Below are 22,105 nucleotides of genomic sequence, written 5' to 3' on the forward strand. Positions count from 1 at the left end.
AAACACTATCTACAAATTACTTAGATTGGTGGTTGTCTATGCCATCACTTCCAGACAGCTAATCATAGAGTTAATTATTTTACCTCTAGATTTTTGCAGATGTTTGATGTACTCATCTACATATAATTCTATTAACTCTTGGCACCAAAGGTTGTAGCAGACCTTATCGCTGGCACCTGGATTAAAATGCGTCATGAATTATCAGCTGTTCTGAACGCTCTGCAGAAAGCCGCCATCGTTCAGCTGCCAGTTTTCTTCCTCAGCAAGCTGAAGGGATGGGATGGAAAGTACGGGATCAAGGTCAGCAGTGGGCTACACTAAATGAGCTGGTGGATCTCAGTCTGATTCAGAGGAGAGAAGAGTCCATGTCACAAAACGTAATTGGCATTAATTGCAGCATTGCTAGCAATCTCAGCAAAGAAAATAAGTGGATAAGCATGTGCACTGAACTATTCACCCACCTCCTAGTGCTTGTCATTTTGGAACATATTTAAGTGACATTAGTTGGGGACAACTCAGTGGGGAAGCTTATATTACAACTGCCCTTACTATACTTTTCCTGTGACTAGAGAACTACAGTTCTAAGGGCTATAGATCTAGCATCTTTCACAAACAAATTCACTCAGGAAGCACTTAGTCATTGTATTACTGCACACTATTGGAGAAAAAGTCTGAAAATTAACAAAAAGTTTAAAGGAACAATAGTGGTACTGTACTGAAAAACCACGTATTTTTGAAAGGGTCGTTTATTTCCAGTGAAATGCCAAATCTGATAGAGATGGTTGAGCGGCAATGCTACACACCTTCTTATGAATCAAATTACTTTATGACAAAGTGTTCGCAAAACTAGACCTTCCATCCGTTCGTGAAAACATAATAAATGAGTAGAAAACTATACACTGCTACATGACACTTACCTGACCCCAGACGAGTTCTCCTAGTCCAATAAATACACACCACATCCACTGGTCAAGCTGTAGAGGAGAGCAGCTGAAAGGTTTCCCACCAAACTGCACAATTACTATCTGCAGAGGAAAAATGGGGGGGAGGAAGAAACACTTTATCTCTCTTATGAAAATATATTTTCCCCGCATTTACATGAGCTTTTGCGCTCTCTTTCGGTACACTTGTTTACATCTCACTTTGATTCAGCAAATACATTGCTGGGTGGGACATTTAAGGACACTATAGGCATTTGTTGTTTAGCAGATTTTAGCATGGGGCTGAAGCAGGGAGACCTACATTCTGCCACTTGACATCTTATGTGTCACTAGGTCCAAGTCAGCAAAAGAAGCCTCCATTCAAAACACTTTGGGACTCATTTTCAGAAGTGCTGAGCACCCAATCCCTATTGTGGTCAATGAAGGCTTCAGATGGCAGGAGTTTAGGACCTCTGGAAAATCAGACTCAGGCTATTTTAAATAGGGTGCCCATAAACTGACATATCCTGAATTAGACACACAAGGAAAAGTATTATTTTAGTTTGGAATTTATATAGGGAAGAGACCTTTCTCTAGTGTCAACAGTTTAATCCATTGCTGTTATGGTTTAGATTAAATCCCAATCAATTACAGATCAGTCCTGAATAAATTCATTTATCTATACTCAAACTAGCCTAAAACCATATTAGTTATCATACAAACTCCTCTAAACAAATGCAACTTGACATTCACATGTTGTATCAAATGACTGATTGAGTTCTAGATCATGTAATGTTAATTCTAGCATTTTTTCTTCAATATCTTTCCACTCAAACTGTCTTTTTAACAGCATCCTAGTGATAACAGATATGGTCTGAGGCTAGGGCGGCTGTAAATGAACACATTCAATAGTAAGCTGTGAATGATTGATGGAAATGAAATCTAAGACGCAGTACCAATGGAATAAATTGGTAACACTGGACTGGATTAAAGTTTCTTGCATAATATATATTCAAATGTAAAACTAAGTCATTTATGAAAAACAAATATTGACTTGCAGGAGAGATTAGCAAACATCTCACCATAACAAGATTTCAATTGTTCCATGTGAATGAAACGGAATAAACCAGTATCTAAATTGCATTTGAGGTAATGGGATGGAAACGTCTCAGAGCACAGTGCTGACCAGGTTTATCCTGACTCATTTAGAAAAAAAATCTTAATTTTCATTAATATGCTACCTTACTAATAGCTATGCTTGTTTTTAAGTCGTGTATAATAGTCAGTGCTAGGTACCATAAAAATCTATAAACAAAGACTGTCCCTACACTTCAAAGAACTTACTTTCTTAAGTATAAAAAGAGACAATAGTTGGGACAGACACGGGGAGCACACTAAAAACAATAAGTCAATACTGGGCAGTGGTCAGTGTCACTGATAAATACATATACTAGTATAGTAATGCCAATGACACTAGAATACGGGCCAACGCCCTTACTTCTCCTCATCTCCCTTGGACCTATGTATAAAATAGCTGTTTCTCAGTGAATGGGGGAGAAGAGCTAGAAAGGGACAGTAGATTGAAGAAATGTGGGGAGAGAGAAAGAGGAGAAACAAGCAGAGAGAAATCAGGAAACGGGAAGAACACAAGCATAGAAAATCTACAAACAGGATGCTCAGGAGTAGAGCTGGGTGAATTTTTTTTTTCAACAAAACTTCCCCCCCAAGACACACTAAAAAATGCCAATTCAGACGAACCAAAATATCTCACAAATTCACGTTGAATTCAGTGAATTGTTTCAGATTAAAAAAAAAAACCAAAAAAATTCTGAAAAAAGTGAAACATTTTTTAAATGAAAAGTTTTAATTATTTTATTCAAAACTTTTCCTTTACAATTTTACTTTTTAAAAGGTTGAAAAAATTCAAACAAAATGAAAGATTTCATTCAACTTGAAACAATTTTCTTTTTTAATTTTTGGTTTTACAAGTGAATCAAACATTAAATTATTCACATAGCTGCTCCCAGGAGGAGTAAAGCATTAAAAGGAGAAGACAAACAAGGTAGGGCTCTGAGCAGGGGAGATTTTAGGGGGAAAAAAGAGTGCTGGACTGTAGATATGGTACTGAAAAAAATAGCACAAAGGGATAAGGCTGGGTGGAAGGGGATGCAAAGGTACTCGTGTGGTTTCCTTCCCCTTATCCTTTACTGTAACATATTCCTTAGTTTATTCTGAAAGAGGAAAGGAATGATGTGGAAGGCAAAGGAGGGACATTGTTTGACTGAGGAGGGTAAAGAGGCTACCCCTTTTCTCCCTCCCCGAAGCTGTTCTAACTTTCACAGCTATGCCATCCTGACTTCCAGCAAACCTCTCCTTGTGACTTCTATCCCACTGTAGCTGGATTCCTCATTTTTCACTTTGAAAATCTGGTCACCCTGATGTTATATTTTTAGGACTATGGCACAGAAAATTGAAATACCAGATGCAGTTGCGCTGTACCCAACAAACATAGCAAATACACAAGGAGCTACACAAGTTGTTTTGTTTAAATAAACCACCCATGAAATACAGATCAGACTAGGGATTGGCTCTGTCACACCCATACCATATCCATCCACAGGGACAAGCTGAGGATTGCCTGGAGATCACCACCATTTTTTTATAGAAAAAAAATTCAACTCATAAAGCTGAGCTAGCAACAGACAGCCAATTAAGAACCAGTAAATATAATTCAGAGCTGCTTCAATAAGCTTCATTATGCAAAGTTATAACCCCCACACCCAAAAAAAGCCTCATACAATCCCCTCTCCCCCCCTTGCAGAAGTGGACAAATTGGTTGAAGGAATAACCTGATATTACCTAAGGAAAGATTACCTGGCAGAAAGAGAGAGACTGAAAAGCAAGCAGAAGTTAGATTGACTATGCTCTGAACCTTCATTTTTCTCAAATACACAGCTCCCAGTGGCTTCAGTGGCAGTTGCATATGAATTCAGAGAGCAGAAGTAGGCTCTTGGTTGTGTACAGAGACTAAGGTTTGTGTTTATTTTGGAAGAGTTTTTGTTGGTAGGTGGAGAGGATTCGGAGGAGTGGACAGAATCCATCACTCAGGTCTATGAATATCAACTCCCTTCTCCTCTTAGCCAAAAGCCAGGTATGGAAACACCTGGGAATGGAAAAGATCTTAAAGCCCTGTCCACGGCAAGGACTTTAGATTTGGTTGTGAATTAAAACCAAGTAGGCCCAGATTTGTAAGGGTATTTAGTGTTGCTCCACTCAGTGTTGCAAGGCCTAAATGACTTAGGAGGCCTAAGTCTCATTTTCAATAACACATACTTAGGGCTAGACCCACAATGGGATTTAGGTGCCTAAACTGTCACTTTAGGCCCCTTCATCCAAAATTTAGATTCTCAAAACCCCTGCTCAGCAGCTGCCTAAAGTCCATAGGCAACTCAGTGTTTCCTGGAGAAGTCCCTGTGGTACCTACATGTCTGTTGATGGGCAAGCCTAGTCCTGATGCACAACTCCTCACACGTGCCTATGTCCCAGTAGGATTCACAACCTAGGCTTTCTCCCACCTATCTCACCTGCTGGGCCCAATCTGGAAGGCATGCTCAGAGGCCTGCCCAAAACACAGCTGGTGTGGTGCTGCCGCCCCGCTTTTGCTCAAGAGCAAAATACTCCAAATGGTTAGAGCATTCACCCAAGATGTGAGAGACCGGGGTTCAATTCCCTTCTCTAACTGATGTGGAGCAGGGACTTAAAGCCAGGTCTCCCACCTGCCAGGAGAGGGACCTAAACATCCCCAATCTCACATGCTCTCTGGCCCATTGCATATTCAATTATTTTTATAAAAGTGGAAATACTTCAACAGGGCAAATTAAGAGAGACCTAAAATACTTCACAGCCCAAGGGTTAGGGAGATCTCCGGGAATACAGGGGATTAGGTGCTTAAATATCTTTAAATAGTGAGCCCTTAGTGACTTTGTGGAGCTGCAGCATTCCCCACAAAGGGCTTACCAGGTGATGTTTGGCCTAGGACTGTACAGAGGAATGGATGATGTGGGACTAAAAGAATGACACCAGGGGAAAGAGAAGCTTTCTGCAGTGATAGCCAAACCTATTTCATGCTGGGCTATTAGTGAAGAATACTCTAGGGATATCTGATGGACCTCTGGATCCCAGCTGCCAGGAAGGAAGTGGGTCAGTGCCTGTGCCCATTATTAACAAACCAACTTGTTCATCCCTACTACGGACAATAGTAGTAAAAAAGGGTAAAAAGTTATTTGCTACCATTGGTTAATGATAATGTTATTTATAGTCGCCATGGAAAATAATGAGACTTCTTGTTTCAGCAAATCAGTTACTCATTGTGATTAACCATACTTCTTATAAATCTTAACCATAAGTGTTCTTGTGAAAAAGTAACATACTATACTCTCCTTAGCTTGCTTTTACTAGGTTTGTAAATATTAAGTGTTCTAAATTACCATTACTGATAGAAGCAGTATTTTGATTAAAGCAGAATAGGTCTGATACAGGATGAATGAGCATTTGGATTGGTAAGAGACAACCATGGTCACAAAAGCATTTGGTTTTCCAAAGAACAAAGACAGAAAAATTGTACATTTCTAATGAATAGTTGCTATTTCTTGCATGAATGATTACCTGTACAGCAAATGTACCCAGTACAATAGTGCAAAATATAGGGTTTCTAAAAATGCCATCAAAAACATTCCTCTCGCCGTGGATTTTGCGTGCGTTGATTTCATTGAATAGCTGCATCATGACGAAGGTATTGAAGATAATGGTGTAGTGCTCAGAAGGAGGAGAGTGGAGTGGTGCATTCCGACCACTGTCAATCTTAAACATTTTTTCACCTTAATGCAAAAAAGAATAAAAAAGTTTGTTTCTGCTATCAAAAATTCAGCCTTGAGTTTGTGTTGTATTCCCATTCCTTCTCATGGGCTGCCTCCTCGGTCTTGTGTTGTTTTGTTATTTTTTAGCAGCATTGCTTCCACAGTTACTACAATGGAGGCATAGTTCACAACTCAGTTAGCAAAGAAATACAGAATTCCCACTGTGAAGCTTCATAATGTTGACTATAATCCAGTGACTCAATGTACCAGCTCAAATGATTTTCGGTAGGGTTTTTTCTCCCACCAGGTAGGAACGACTCTAAAGAGTCATTTCTTTCATCTCATTTAGTCAGAGCTGGAGACTTGTTGACGCTGCATTTGCCATTTCTAAAATAATTAGCAGCAACCATCCTTCAACAGTCTCTGCATATTACCTCCTAGTATGCCATATTCTTGACAAGCAGTCAAGGATATTAACTAAAAAGAACAGCAGCTAACACCACCACCACCCAATTTTAAAATGATTTGTTTTTGTCCAAGCACGTAATAGATCAGACTATTATTTAGATAACTGAGAATTGATTGTCAATATTAAAAAAGGCAATATTTTGTACAGTATGAACAGTAATTGTAGAGGTTACATAACACTTGGAAATACATCTACACACAGGGCCACTTTACTTATTCACTATACTATTCATATCACAATTCTTAACACACATATACCTATATATAAAAAGAGACCCTTAGAATAAGGGCAGAACATTAATCTGTATGAGTAAAGAACAGAGATAACATAAATGTAAAGGGGAACTTTTGCTTTGCAGCAAACTTTAACAAAGGTTTGTTTATACCAAACATCATTTACTTGGACAATATTTTTCCGGGCTCCCAGTGGTGTTACTGTTTGAATGAGGGGCTTCCACCTCACAAACAGTTATAGCTCTGAGAGAACTGCAGTAAGATCATATTCTACCAGTAGAGTCATCAGAGAACTGAACTTTGCCTTTGATGTTTGAGCAGCTCCAGTGAAAATCAATGGGAGCTGTGCACATGCATCCAAAGGAAGACTTTGGACTACAGTTTTTTGACATACAAAAGTTGTGATTATATAAATGTAGCATTATAACTTAACTACAGGTTTGAAGCTGAAGATAGAGCTGAGACTCTTAAACACAGATTACAGGATATGTATAATCATTACCAAAGACTTCAAACCAAATAATGAAGACCATTATGAAAGGCAAATGGATTTACGCTTAAGTCTGATTGAATTTTTTCCTGGACATGATTATCCACAATTAAATCTTCAAAAATTCCATTTCACTGCATTACTTCATTCCAAAAACAGGATCTACTGCTACCATGGGATAGAAGTAGATAAGGTTGCACGTAACTTTCCATTGCCCACTCTTCTCCCAATGCCATTAGAAACATACTCGTTTTAAAATTTGGTAGGTCAGGCCTGGGACCAAGATACAATTTTTCTATGCAGCAGTTTAAGTGAACAGGACAATGGCTTCTAGATTTATGACACTCGAAAAATAGAGGCAATCAGCATCCAAACACACTTGTAACATTTTTATTGCCAACTTATAGCAGAAATGGGAAAGGAGGAGGAGGAGAGAGAATGAATTTGATTTGCTGAACTCTTATACAGAAGATTGTTGATCAGAGTCCCGTTTAAACAGTTAACTTATGAATTTGATTTGCTGAACTCTTGTACAGAAGATTGTTGATCAGAGTCCCGTTTAAACAGTCTGGAACTGTGGATTACTGGCCTTGGGAAACTTAGCATAGCACATCAAATGATTCCTAAGATTTCACTAAAGAAAAAAGTATTTAGCCCTTTTCCTTACTGAGGCATTCCTCAAATTGCTAACCTGATTGCTAGGAAGCCTTTGGAAAAGAAAGAAGCATATTTTCTTTTTACCATGTAGGATACAGCTGAACCTCCTGAAGCTCACAAGGGAGGCTGCTGCTGCATTTCCTAAGGCTCTCAGGAAATGGGGTGGGCTGTATGCCTCCTCAGAAATATGAAGGGGGCTGGGGACTCCCCTGAGGCTCACTATGTGTGGGGGGCAAAGGTTCTTCTCTCCTGCAGGCCTTCAACAGGGGTCCTTCTCAGCCTTGGGACGCTCACTGGAGGGCCACCTATAACTCCCACGAAGCGTACAGGATATTAGACTTTTAGATGCACCAATTATGAAGGCTCATGTGCAGAGTTTAGATAGTCATAGGCTGACAAGCTTATTGGGCTTTCTAGGGGCCACCAGAATCCTCCTGCAAACAGTAGGTACTAGCTGGGGGAGATCTCCTCTTCCCACCCCAACCTCAGAAACTTAGGCTCGTTATAGGCCCCTCCTTTGCTTTAATAGGCTTGTCAGCCCGCCTAGCATCCAAAATAGGCTCATAGCTGCAGGGAGGAGCCTAGCCCTCCTAAGGCTTGTACATACATGAATGTACATTCATGACAACTTACTAGGGAGTGTATTACATAGCCTGTAAGATATATACTTCAGGTCATCAACAAATGCCAATTTAACATCAGTTAAGAATTAGATAAGCTCATGGAGGATAGGTCCATCAATGGCTATTAGCCAAGACAGTCAGAGATACAACACCATGCTCTGAGTGTCCCTAAGTCTCTAACTGCCAGATGCTGGGAGTGAACGACAGGGAATGGGTCACTCAATTGCTCTGTTCTGTTCTTTCCCTTTGAAGCATCTGGCATTGGCCACTGTCGGAAGACAGGACACTGGGCTAGATGGACCACTGTTCTGATCCAGTACGGCTGTTCTTATGACATATTGTCATGAATACAGTACATTAGCCCCAACTGCTAATTATTATCATCAGCCCCTTGAGCAAATGCACTAATTGACATAGAGCAAGAGTGGCTATTATTCTTCCTGGGTTATTCCTTGCAATGAGAAACAGTCCTTTTCTCCCCTATATCTCAATGTCCCCAAAGACCCCATTATAGAAGAAAAGCATTCATCATCAATAAAGACTGAATTAGTGTAAGACCATGAGTAGAGGGCTGAAATAATAAATTAGCCAATTTTTTTTTCCTTCCAGCAGTCACAGGTGTTAAATCCCAGAATGGAGTCTATTGTTTGGTCTAAATAGATTCTAATTACTAGCTTGTTTGTCTAGATTATCCAGAAGATAGTATTTATCATGGAAGAATACTGAACAATATTATTAGTTCCCAAATTGAAGTGGCTTTTTGTACTAGCATAACTTGAATCTGTACATTTCAGATTCAACACAAATAAAATATTAAGTTTCCTAGTGAAAAGGAGAAGGCTTGAAATTTGAGCTTAGAAACAGACTGACCAGTTTGGTTAACACCCATACTGACCTAAATCTTTGCCAATGCCTTGAACCTACACTTTTCTTAATATTCCAGAAAGCTAGATTAAGCATATCCCACATTTTTACCAAGAAGATATGAAAGGTTCCAGAATGATTCCCTCCATCCCGTCACCCTCCAATTGGGGCTGTTCCATCTCCCCTTATGTCTTTTGGTCTGGAGCATGTCTCAGGTGAGCCTTGACTAAAGCTTAATGCAAATGTTTGGTACTTTGGAATATGCAGTACATTTTGTGGCACATAGCTAGAGATCAGGCCACTTGTGAATGAAGCAGCAGCAAGCTACAGCAGAGACCTCAAGTGAACAAAAATATGTTTTGTTTATCTTACCAACGAAGAGAAGCGTAAAAATGAGAGTGAGCTGGTAGACAGCATGGCCCAGAATGTTCTTCATCATGGTACGTGATATAAGAGGTTTGTTTCTGCCATATGGTCTCCTTAGCAGTAGAGACTCTGTAGGGGGTTCAGTGGCCAGAGCAAGAGAAGCAAAGGTGTCCATAATTAGATTAACCCACAGCATCTGCACAGCTTTCAGTGGAGAGTCCTTAGGAGACAAAATAAAATATAATGTGTTGCTTTGTTTTGGCTTGCTAAAATGATCACTGTCTCCACCATTTCTTCCCTTAACACTCAATGTCTTATTGTGCTATTGCAACGTAGTAACAGCAAAAAGGGTACAGAGCTGAGCAAAGATGAACAATCAGATTTATCTCCAATCATTTCAGCCAGCAGCATTTGCATCCACGCACCTTATTTAGCATCACACTAATCCCATCTGAATAATTTAATTATACAATATACCATAGAGCGTTACCTCATGGATTGTTTTTAAATGTTCTAGAAGTCAGGTTTGGGTGACTAAATATGAAAGACTATCAAAAAATATGTTTTCCTGGGTTGGGACAGAAAAAACTATATTAAAACAATTTAAAATATCAAGTTGAATGTGAATTTATATCCAAATTGTGTCTATAATTTGCTGTAGTACACACATTGTGTTGCCTGGAATTGATCAAAATCTTGGAACAATTCAATGTGAGATTTCGATAAAATAAACTTACAAAATTTGAATTTCTTTTTAAACACAGAAATAAACTACGTTATACAGCTCAGATGTGGACTGAATGTACTCAACATCCTGTTAAAATCAAGTAGGGAATGAGAAGACTGATTCATCTACTAAATCACAGGAAGAGTCATTAGGAACTATGAAGCAAAATGTTCATGCTCTTCATCAAAAAATATTCACTGGACACCCAAACATCAATATTGCTACCAAAGTGTTAACAGATTTTGGTAGGATTAGGTATTTATTTTCCAAACTAGATTAGCAACCACTAGAAGGAGCTATTTGCTCATTTAATCCAAGATGGAGACAGCCTAAGGTCACACCATACAGGGCTTTAGATCACATTACAAACAAACAGAAAACCTAATACAGATCTCAGGTGAAAAGTAATTGACAAATAGAAATATATATTAAATTGCGGTTTGGCTGATGGTCCGTTCTCAGTAACTATACCTCACGGGACTAATAGTAACAACATGTAATTGTGTTTGCTTCTAAGAGCCATAGCAAGGAAGAAAGAGGTAGAATTTTTTTCTTTCAACACATATGAATAATTCTAGTTCCTGTGCCTTTAGTGTGAATCTGAAATAGACAGCATTAGTGAAATCTATTTTCAGACTCAGAGAGAGAGAGAGAATTCTCAGAAATGATATGAGATAGCACTCTGACATTTTATCACATAACAGGGATAACTTACAGCAGGGGTTCTCAAACGGGGGGTTGTGACGCCTTAAGGGGTCACAAGGTTATTACGTGGGGGGTCGTGAGCTGTCAGCCTCTATCCCCAAGCCCCGCTTCACCTCCAGCATTTATAATAGTGTTAATTATTTTTAAATTTTTTAATTTATAAGAGGGGGTTGCACTCAGAGGCTTGCTGTGTGAAAGGGGTCCAGTACAAACTTTGAGAACCATTGACTTACAGTGTGAAACTTTGAAGATCACAGTATTGTTGTTATGCACCATATATTTTCTACCATGGTTCATAGGTGAGGCAAAGGAGTGTCAGAATAATTTACAGACCAAAATAAATACCATTAAAAACACTTGTTTGAAGCCTGCACTTTTCTTCAGAGATGTAAATGTTTATTTTTAATGAAGCCTTCTCGAGCTTTTATATCAGTTTCAATACCAAGGACCAATTGCTGTTTGTCCTTGGTATTGGAGACAAACTGTAAATGTTTGGTCTCTGTGGTGGCTTGAAATTACAGTCTTGATCTCACTAGGGACACAATAAGTTGATTTTCCTGCAAATAAAGAGACTTGTATTTAAAAAACAATGTTCGGGTTTGGCCTACTTGTGGGGGAGGAGGGGGAGAGGCAATCTACTGCTTTGGCAGACGTTGGGCAAGCTAGGGAGCAGAGACGCATTAGCTAAGGAAGATTAGTCAAGATTCTTGACTTCCTGGCCATGGACAGCATTAACTGGGCTTATCAGGAGGAGAAATCAGTTCAGCCATTTGATATGCCGCACCAGCAAAAGGAAGTGCCTGTATTTGTAGGGATGGGGGGGGAAAGTTAAACAAAGGATAAGCAGGATTAACTAGGTCCCAGATTTTGTGGTTTTACCAACATGGAAAGGCCCAAAGCAGTGGTGACCTTATGCTAAGGGTTTCACCGTCATGGCTTACAGACTCCTAGTGCGGAGGTACCTAATATACATAGAAAGGGGGAAACAATCAAGTTTTTAATGAAGAATTTGCCTCATCCTATTTTCACATTTTGTATGGTTAACAAGAGAGCTGCACAGGCATTTTCTATTTGGAGATAACTTTAGAAGCTAGAATTGCTGCCTCAAGTGTTCATCCCCACATCAACGAAAATGGGATCTGTACATTATTTGTAATAAACCGTCATGTGGGCACTCACTAAGGCCTCAGGTATTCCTGTGAATAATCTTACAGCCAGTTTCTCTCTTTGACCCATCTTCACACAAGTGTAGACAGCAGTAGTCAGCTTGGGCAGCAGCACAGTCTCACCAGTTCTCTGTGCCAATTGCCCCGAGTTCCTAAGGTGCCTCTAATAATTACCAATGTGCTGCACAGCTCAGTCAAGCGTAAAACCTCGTTCTAAGCCCAAGCCCAAAAATTAACACACGTTAGTTTGAGCAACCAGCATAATGAAATTTCCACTGTAACTCTACCTGGTTTCTGATTAGTGGAAACTAAGGAAAATACCTATCAGACATGGAGTTTAGTCTTCCATCATAGTTTTTAGTCTTGTGCTGACTCTATGCAGCACAAGAACTGGTAAGTGGGATGCCAGCTGAATGTTCTTTTGGCACTCTCTGGCCACTGACTAAATGGCCAAAGAATCCTTTGATCTGGTAGGTGAAATTCAAAATAATACATCATCATGTAGCCTCCAACGACTGTTGGGAGGAAAGATGTTCACCTGAGATCACCACTTATTTGTCAAGTTCTTTTCCATTTGACCTTGGAAAAGACTACTATTTGCCTAAAGGTAAAAGTCCCTCATATCAAATGATGCTACACTTTATCTTGGAAAACACTTAAAGTACAAATCACAAGAGATTGGCAATAAACCACAAATCTACTGTGACACATACAGCCTCACAAATTTTAGAGCTTGTTAGTTTTGAGTTAAGATGACAAGCTGTAAGGGGATAAAAGGTGTTTTAATCCTTACATTTTAACTCCCACTTGTCTCTCAGCACACACAAACACTCGCCTACATAAGCATCTTTAATGGGACAGTGGCTATTTTGCAAAACTTTGAAACATTCTCTAGGTACAAACATTTTTACTGCTAGTCCTATTAGATACAAGTTTAACAGAAGCTGTCCAGTCCGTTAAAATCTTCTTGCACACTTCTTGATCTTTAGTTCCAATCTTCAGGTGATCAGTACAGTCTAATTCTATTTACTGTGCAGTATTATTAACCAAAAGCACAGACGACTCCTAAACTGTTAGGATTTGTCAAATGCTGCTTTTTAGAATGCTAGAGTATATCAACACTAATTAGCATCTTTCATCCTCATTATACAGGAGTTGAAGAGTATAGTGACAGTTGTACTTAAGATAGTGTTTCATTTCTAAAGTGCGTTTTCAAGTACTTTTAATTTTTGCCAAATTTTTAGCCTTGTCAGCTGAGACTTTCAAGGTTTAGTCTTTGCCAAAATATGAATTCTGTTTTAAAGTCCAAGAAAAACTCATCAATTTTTGAGTACGGAGCGTTTTAAAAAATGTAACCTTTTACAAACAACTACAAAGCGATTCCCTGCCTCTCTCTTGGGGTTTGCTATTCTATTGTAGAATTAAACAATTTCAAATAGATTTATTCTGATAAAAATGTATTAACCTTGGGAGATGAGTTTATTTTTAACAGAATGATTGTAAATTCAAAAGCATAGGACTGTGGGAAATGAGTATGAAGGAGCAGGGAAGATAGTTACAGGTCACTTGGGCAAAACTTTTCTTCATTATATACTTTTAGGATCTGGTTCAATTCCTGTTGGAAGCCAATGGAAACACTCCCAATGTCTTCAATGGAAGTTGAACAGAGTCCTTGGACTGGCAGGGGGAAAAAAAAATCACAGAGCAAGCTCTGTGTACAATTTTTAAACATTAGTAATTTCTTTATTTGAAAAAAATATATTTTCAAACACAACAAATTAACTACCCACACAATTATGTTTGAGTTATCTAAGCGCAAAAAGGAACATCATTATTTAAGAAGTGGGTTACATTTTCTTTCAAGCTCACAAAGTAATTGAAAATTGCTGGAGACCAAGCATGAGAAATTTAATCCTACAAGAACTGTTTTGGGGAAGGAGGCAGAGTAATGATCGAATGACTGAAAACAGGGATTTAAAAGGAAATGGCCACCTCAACCACAACCATGACATCAGCAACATGATGCTGTAATAATTTGTTTTCTATAATATTTGTATTTTCCTCTTCCTCCTTAGTTACCAGCCATTAGCCCTTAACACTAAATATTCTTTCAATATGCTTTGAAATATTCCTGAAGGGAAAAGGCCATCACCTAACCTCTGCCTCCTCCCCATCCACAATATTTCCTTTCTTCCCACCTGTCCATAGGCTCAATTGTGACGATAAGGCATGGCCAAAGTAGGGATCAATATGGAGGTGCACCAGCAATTCACAGGAGAGCAAGGAGATTGTTGCTACTTTGCTTCCCTTTGACAGGATACAACAGGTATTTCACCTCGTTAAGGTAATTTCCACTGGCTTCTGTAAAGCCATTCCTGCTTCCTCTGGTGAATGGCCCTATGATCACACAGTCCTTGTGCCCAGAGGAGTTAAATGAACACAGTTGTTTCCAGTCCCTGTGAAGGTGCTCACCAGGGCCACCGGGGACTACTTGAGACCTTTCCACACCTTGCCAAATACAACTGAGACCCGAGAATTCAGAAGAATAAGTTGAAAGGAGCTTAACCTCTCGGCTTAATGGAGAGACCAGGTCTCAAGTTTCATGTAATGATTCCATGACTGCAATGTAAGCGTACTCCTGAAGTGTGGCTAATGACTTATTCATTGTTTTGCTCATAGGTGTATGTGTCAGAGATGGAATTTACCTGCAGTGACAGACATGTACATTTGTGTAATGGGCAGTAAGGGGAGCTGCGATGTTCTCACAGGTGTGCATTTCTTCTATCAAGCTTAGGCTTTTGCAACAGCACCTATCTCCAGTATATGCCGCTCTTGAGCATTGTTATTTTGGGGCTATGGTGTAAATGCTAACAGCAATGTCCTTTGCTTTTTAATATTGGAGGAAGAAAACCCACTTTCTCCATTAGTTATACACACGCCCCTGCCCCTTGCTGAACAAAATGAGACAATAAAAAGGAGGTATGCTTATTAAAAAGTGGTGATGTTGAAGTGGAGTTTACTTTGGTTTGGCTTTTTCATGTGTGTTTGGTGAGATAGGTACATATGTAACCTTGCACGTTAGTTGTGGCTAGGGCTGCATCTTAGGGTGCATCTACGTGGCAAAAAACCCAGCACCCGCAGCAGGGTCAACTGACTCGTTCCCACTTGGGCTGGAGCCCAAGCTTTGAACCCTGATTTACACTTAGAGATCTTCCAAACACAGCCATTAACACACCTATGAATATGTAGGTCTCTGCTGTGAAGAGGAGGAGGAGAGGCACAGAAAACAAACATTTAAAACACATCAGATGTCTCTGTCCTTTTAAAGCATGAGTAGAAAAATTAGGCAGGGTATTTGAGAGAGTGACAAGTACTTGGCTGAATAGGGTGACCAGATGTCCTGGCGTCATAGGGACAGTCACAATATTTGGGGCTTTGTCTTACATAGGCGCCTCTTAACCCCCACCCCCATCCCAATTTTTCACACTTTCTGTCTGGTCACCCTATTGCTGAATAGCACAAAGCTGTTGATTTTTGCCCCATTTCTCATAATGGATAAGGTTGCTAAAATAAGATGTAAATGAGGATAGCGATATTAGCAATTAGAACAGATTATTCTGGGGAAAAAATTAGTCAGAAAGACATTTCTGTATATGATATTTTTTGTTTTTAATTATTTGAATCAGAAAACACAAAGCATCAAAATGTTTTCTTCATTTTTAGTTGAAAGTTTCCCTGTCCGGATTACTTCTAAATGACAGTGCTGCCATCTTGAATGTACCAGCAATCGCAGTCCAATCAAAAGTAATACTTCTGGGAATATCTGTATGACTGATAAAATGAATGATTCCAGATGTAACTCTGACATGTAACTAATGATTCCCAAACTTAATACCCAGAAAAAATGCTTGCTAACTATACTGTAGGAATTAAGAATACAATGGTGACCAGTTGAAAGCATCTGTTGAAATTGGGTATTTGGCTCTTTAGATTATCAGGCATTCCAGTATCCCTGCTTCACGTCATCTCTACGACTCAGCTTACCTGTGTAATACATGCCCCAGTGAAAGCCACAATCACAGCCACAACGTTAACAGTAAGTTGGAACTGTAGGAACTTGGAGATGCTATCATAGACATTACGGCCCCACATTACAGCCTTCACAATGCTACTGAAATTATCATCCGTCAAGATAATATCTGAGGCTTCCTTTGCAACATCAGTACCTGCAATACCCTGGAAAAAAATTGCAGAAAATTATGATAAAAATGAGTTATTGGAAAGAAAAGGCAGTAGTTAGAAAATAGATCTTTGGACATCCCTTCCCACTGCACATTTATGCTTTGACCACTGAATGAAATAATAGTATTTGGTGAGTACATGCTGCGTCTTGGACATGTTGGATAACAGGTTTGGAAGTATGTGCCGATAGACAGCAAAGGAACACCTTGTGATGAGCTATTTGAGTATTTTATGATAGCAACCGATGCTGACTAAGGAAGCGAACATCCATGTGTCGCTGGAGTTCTCATGTTTGGGTTTTTTTTTAAATATGCATATACAGAATTGCCAGCACAAATTGGAATTGCACAGCTCAATTTGAATTCAGCATCTATTATGCTGTCAATTTCTTCTGTTTTCAAATGCTGTTGCAGTAGTGCCACAAAATGTTGGAGAACTAGTAAGTTGTATTTGGAGGTGGATTTTTACCAAGTCAAAATAATGTCCTATTAAATTGGAGAGTGTTCTTCCTGCTCCACCTTGCTATCAGGGAGAATACTGAATGCACTTTCCTCTACTGGCATCAGCATTCTGTATATTTTCAATATTTATTTTGATAAGATTCTTGCAAAAACCAGCCAAGCAAAACTCCTCCTCTGTTTATCACAATGTGTAAAAGTGGATTCTGAAACTGCATTAAAACTGCTGACGTGCTGATTACAGCCATTTCTAGAAAACGGAAACTTCACCACATGCTTCTTGCTTCACTAACTGAACAATCACTGAACCATTTCACTCCATGCGTTACATAAACAGAAAAACTCCCTTTAAGCAAATCTATGATGCAAATAAAGTGACAACTGGCTATGTTCAGGGTCATACCATTGCAAAGCCAACATCGGCTTTTTTAAGTGCTGGTCCATCATTGGTTCCATCACCAGTCACTGCAACAACCTGCCTCTGCTCCACCTGCGTGCTGTCAATAATACCTGCAAAATATATCGACAATACATAGAATATTCACCTTAAGAATAAGAGGGTCCATTCTGAAGCAAAATATCTGGCTGATGTGTCATGGGCCCCTACAGAGAACAGATTTAGTTCCCATGAACTAAACAGATTTAGTTCCCATGGAAAACGACGTAGTAAGCCATATAAGTGACTCCTGCCATCATTAGGGAGGATCATACGGGGACTGATCCTGCATCCAACAAAATCATTGGCAAAACTCTCATAAGCTTCAATTGGAACAGGATCAGCCCATTATGTGTTTCCTTGTGAAAGATGAAGATTTCTACTATTTGAAACTTTGTTTCCCAATATTATCCACTGAGGCCCCAATTCCCTGATTAACTGTAACGGGACTTGAGTATGTGCTTCAGTGCCTTGTTGAATGAGGACAGACTTAATAAACAGCTTAAGACAGACATACATGCTTTCCTAAATCCAAGCCTTCATTGGCACATCTGGCTTTTTGGGATATCTCCAGGGAAGTTTAGCCTACATACCCAGACCAAAACTGCTATTTTCTGGAGCTATATTAGGATTTTCCTCGGACATATTCAGCTCTGCCAAGTACTGAAGTGACGAATAAAGCAATATCAACTAAACAAGAAATTCTGAAGTAATACATTTTAGAGTACTAGAAGTATAAATAATAATAATGCTTTGTATTTCTCTAATTACTTCCTTCCAAGGACCTTAAAATGTTTTATAACAGGAACAAATTCAGTCTCCTCTCATCCTGATGCAACAGGAAAGTATTTTCCACACTCTACAGATGGGGAGACTGAGGGAGTGATTTAAATTACTTGCCAGAGGTCACACAAGAAACATTATACTTTAGTCATAAGATCATCATTACACTAAGTTTCATTTCCAAATTTAATTTGGAGTACATGATGAGTTGTGTTTATTGCCTTTGATACACATGCTGAAAAAAATGCTATAATTAAGGCCTGCATTGTTATTTAAGCAAAGTCACAGAGTTAAATCTGTTAGATTATAGGATCTAATAATTACTAGTTATTGAACCACTCGTGTATGCTATGTTTATTGTATATACAGCAAACTTTTCAAATTTTGTTATACTGAACATCAAGATCTTAAACTTTTATATCCACCCATAATTTTCTTTCTGTAATACAGAACAATATGCTATATCTTTAATATTAAAGGCGATACTAATTCACTAACAAGGCTAATTATTGCTATTAATCATTTAGGTATCATTTAAGACAATGTTATATTACAGACTGCAAATAGGAATTGCTTCACACGGGGGCATATTGTGCTAGATCAGACACTGAATGAACCCAAAGGAGGTATAATAGCCTGACGCCTAACTATACAAAAATAACCATTCCCATAAATGACCAAATGAAGGAAGACACTGTCCAGATAAAGGGTAACATTTACAGAAGCATTTGAGTGACTTAGGAGCCTAACTCCCCTTTTCAAAAAGGGCACACACACTGAGACATTGAGTCCCATTGATTTTCAATGAGACAGAAGCATTTTTGACAATTTTACCCAACATCTATAGACTGTATTTCAAAACTAGGGTTTGCTGCTTCTCCCATTGAAGAATGGGAGCTTTATCACCAATTTAAATGTAAGCAGAATCAGATGCAAAGTATTACATGTGTTAACAACTTCCCAGATTATTAAAACTAGTTTTTATTTTAATTGATTTTAATGTCCATAATTTATTCTGGTTGTTTAACCTTTCCACTTAAACCAGCTTGGATGGTGAAACTAGATGAGCCAGTTTAAATCCCCCTGAGACACCCATGTCTGCCATTCTCCTGCAGTGCTTCTAGTTGCCATGCATAAGTAATCCCTATTATTTGTTCCCATTTCCCTGGGCTCTGTTGTCATTTCGGTCAGCTTAATGTGATGGAAGGTGACTGGCCCATCATGGATGCTACCATAAATTAATAAATACAAAGTTTCATTAGGTATTTTTTTTATTGTTGGTTACGTTTCTATTCTCATACTCTAGTGTAGTGTTCTCAAAGTGCAGGGCACATCCATAAAGGACTAGCTGGGGACTGACAGTTAAGAGAGAGCTGAACTCCTCTCTGTTGCTATTCTTTCATTTTAAAGAAATAAGTTTCTAGTTACTGTAATTAAATATTCAAAACATGAAGAGGATTATACCTGAGTTTGCAGAGAGCCTGAAACAATAACTGGGATGTGAAATGTCCAGTACATTTCAATGAGAGCTAAGTCAAATGCATATAATGGCATTTTACATGTAAACATTATTAACTGTGTCACTGCCCATCAAAGCATGTAACTTGAACTACCAGTGTGATGCTGTGGCCAAATGGGCTAATGCAATCCTTGGATGCATGAATAGGGGATTCTCAAGTAATAGAGAGGTTATTTTACTTCTGTATTTGGCACTGACATGGCCTCTGCCAGAAAACTGTTTCCAATTTTGGTGTCCACAATTCAAGAAAGATGTTGAAAAATTGGAGAGGGTTCAGAGAAGAGCCATAATTATGATTAAAGGATTAGAAAACATGCCCTATAGTGACAGATTCAAGGAACAAAATTTAGCTAGTTTAACAAGATTAAGGGTTGACTTGATCACAATATATAAGTACCTACATGGGGAACAAATATTTGAAAATGGGCTCTTCAGTCTAGCAAAGAAAGGTATAACACAAGGAACTTGAAGTTAAATTCACACTGGAAATAAGATACATTTTTAATTGTGAGAGTAATTAACTATTGGAATAATTTACCAAAGCTCGTGGTGTATTCTCCATCACTGGCAATTTTTAAAATCAAGACTGGATGTTTTTTTTTTTTCTAAAGGATATGCTCTAGGAATTATTTTGGGGAAGTGCTATGGCCTGTGTTATACAAGAGGTCAGACTAGATGATCACAATGGTCCCTTCTGGCTTTGGAATCTATGAAAAAAGATAACTGTCATAATATGAAGATTTTACACCTGCGTTTCCCAAAGGGGAGGGAAGCAGAAGCTATATAAATTAAAGAAAAAGGCGCTTAGCAACAAATGTTGGAATTGTCGGGGGCATGACTGGTTTAATTGTCCTGATTGGGAGCTCTGCTTGCAAATGTTTGGAATACACTGCACTTAAATACTGCTGCAGTGTTTGGGTTTCCAACACATCAGGGTAAAGTGTAAATGAAAAAAACCAAAATATTTTAACTGGAATTTTTTTTGTTTGTTTTTTTTAAAAAGACCACGTAAACATTTCTGTTCACATTCAGTTTTGTAGCCCTGAAATTACATTTGTTTGTATTTCATTAACAAACAAGGTCTAGACTACCTGGAAGTTTGCCTTTTCACCACATGAACGTAATCCCTTTTATTTTACATTAATCCAGTCTCATAATACTACTTTTATGTATTATGCTTCATAATAAAGATGCTGAAGGAGAACTCATAATGCTTTATCATTAATACATCACTAATACATTTGCCACAGTGTGTCATGGTTAACAATACCTACATTTAAATGGAATCATTTGGGACAACTCAGTTTATAGGAAAAAAAGGAAGCATTTTAATGCACTTTTAATTTAATTACATTTATTTCAATAGTATAGAAATCTTACCAAGGTTTCAGACTTTCACAATGGTTATGAAAGTCTATCAGTCCAGGTACAAATCTACTAACATCTACCCTTACCCGGGGGAAAATTATCACGAAAAAATTAGTATTTAAAAATTAACAAAATAATATTACTTGTGCTCCCTTCCGGCCTTAAACTCTATGAATCCGTGAACTGGAATTTTGAGACTCTTGTTTAATTAGCCACAGACATACGGAATCTTCTAAAGTTGTAAACAAAGGGAAATAAGTTCCAAGGATGGTCATTGTATTGCCTAGCGGAACTATATTTGTTTCCCTTCCTAATCTGCATCTGTTCCTGTGCCACAACTGGTGTATGACATGCAATTCCCATCTGTTCTTCATGATCTCGTTAAAATGGAACACAGTGGTATCTTGGAGAAAAAGCCTCTTTATTAATATCATGGCTAAACCAGAACAGTTCACCCTTTTAGGCTTTAGGTCAATAAACCACTAGAATGCAACCAGAGAAAAAGAGGTCCTACTGCAATGCCAATGGTTTTGATGATATCATGGAACAATATAATCATCTAGTGCCAATGAAACTGAACTATATAAGATATAGGGCCAAGGTAGAGAAGAAGAATGTCAGTGGTATGAAACACAGTCCAAGTTCATTGGACACTTGCATAGACTCCTTAGAGGAATACACAGCTTCTGTGAAGGATATTTCCTTCTCATTCAATCAGCTGAAAAATCATGACAAAACTGGTCCAAATAGCAAAACCGCCAGTAACTTGGATCCCATAAAAGACAATCATCATACCCCAGGACATACCTTTGTGAAAAGCTCTCAAATATTGGATAAACTATCTGGGGTAGATGATCCGAGATTGGGGAGCAATAACCATCCCACCACTCTTGATAAAGTTGAGGCTTATCATACACCCAGAAGCACTGAAAGCTCTGAGCAGTGTACTGTCACTCCTTCCAGAGCCAATTAGTGTTCTTCTAGACTTACTAAAAGTCAGAAAAGAGCAAGTAGGCTAAAATCATCACTGAAGGCAATCTTCCAACCTTCCTGAAGGATGCAATTATCTGTCCCGTTCTCAAGAAAATAACAATTCCCGTTTGCATTGAAATGATATTTCGCTTGTCTACAAATCAAGCAACTTTAGTATAAGGACTAGAAAGGGAGCTGAAGTATATTGCCTCTTCTGGTGGCATTTGGCTAAGACAGTCTGTGACTGAATT

The 22,105-nt window shown here is 38.6% G+C and overlaps 1 protein-coding gene across 4 annotated transcripts in view; it reads right to left on the bottom strand.

Annotated features, from left to right (window-relative positions):
- Positions 1–22,105, bottom strand: part of ATP2B2 (ATPase plasma membrane Ca2+ transporting 2) — a 330,044-nt gene that overhangs the window by 24,543 nt on the left and 283,396 nt on the right. For all 4 annotated transcript variants that reach the window (XM_077821231.1, XM_077821230.1, XM_077821229.1 and 1 more), the window contains 5 exons: positions 17,180–17,286; positions 16,121–16,312; positions 9,485–9,698; positions 5,586–5,797; positions 918–1,025 (listed from right to left, as the gene is read on the bottom strand). In XM_077821231.1, the coding sequence (XP_077677357.1) occupies positions 918–1,025; positions 5,586–5,797; positions 9,485–9,698; positions 16,121–16,312; positions 17,180–17,286 (833 nt within the window). The remainder of the gene's footprint in view (positions 1–917; positions 1,026–5,585; positions 5,798–9,484; positions 9,699–16,120; positions 16,313–17,179; positions 17,287–22,105) is intronic.

The sequence above is a fragment of the Eretmochelys imbricata genome, chromosome 7 (assembly GCF_965152235.1).
Source record: "Eretmochelys imbricata isolate rEreImb1 chromosome 7, rEreImb1.hap1, whole genome shotgun sequence".
NCBI lineage: Eukaryota > Metazoa > Chordata > Testudines > Cheloniidae > Eretmochelys > Eretmochelys imbricata.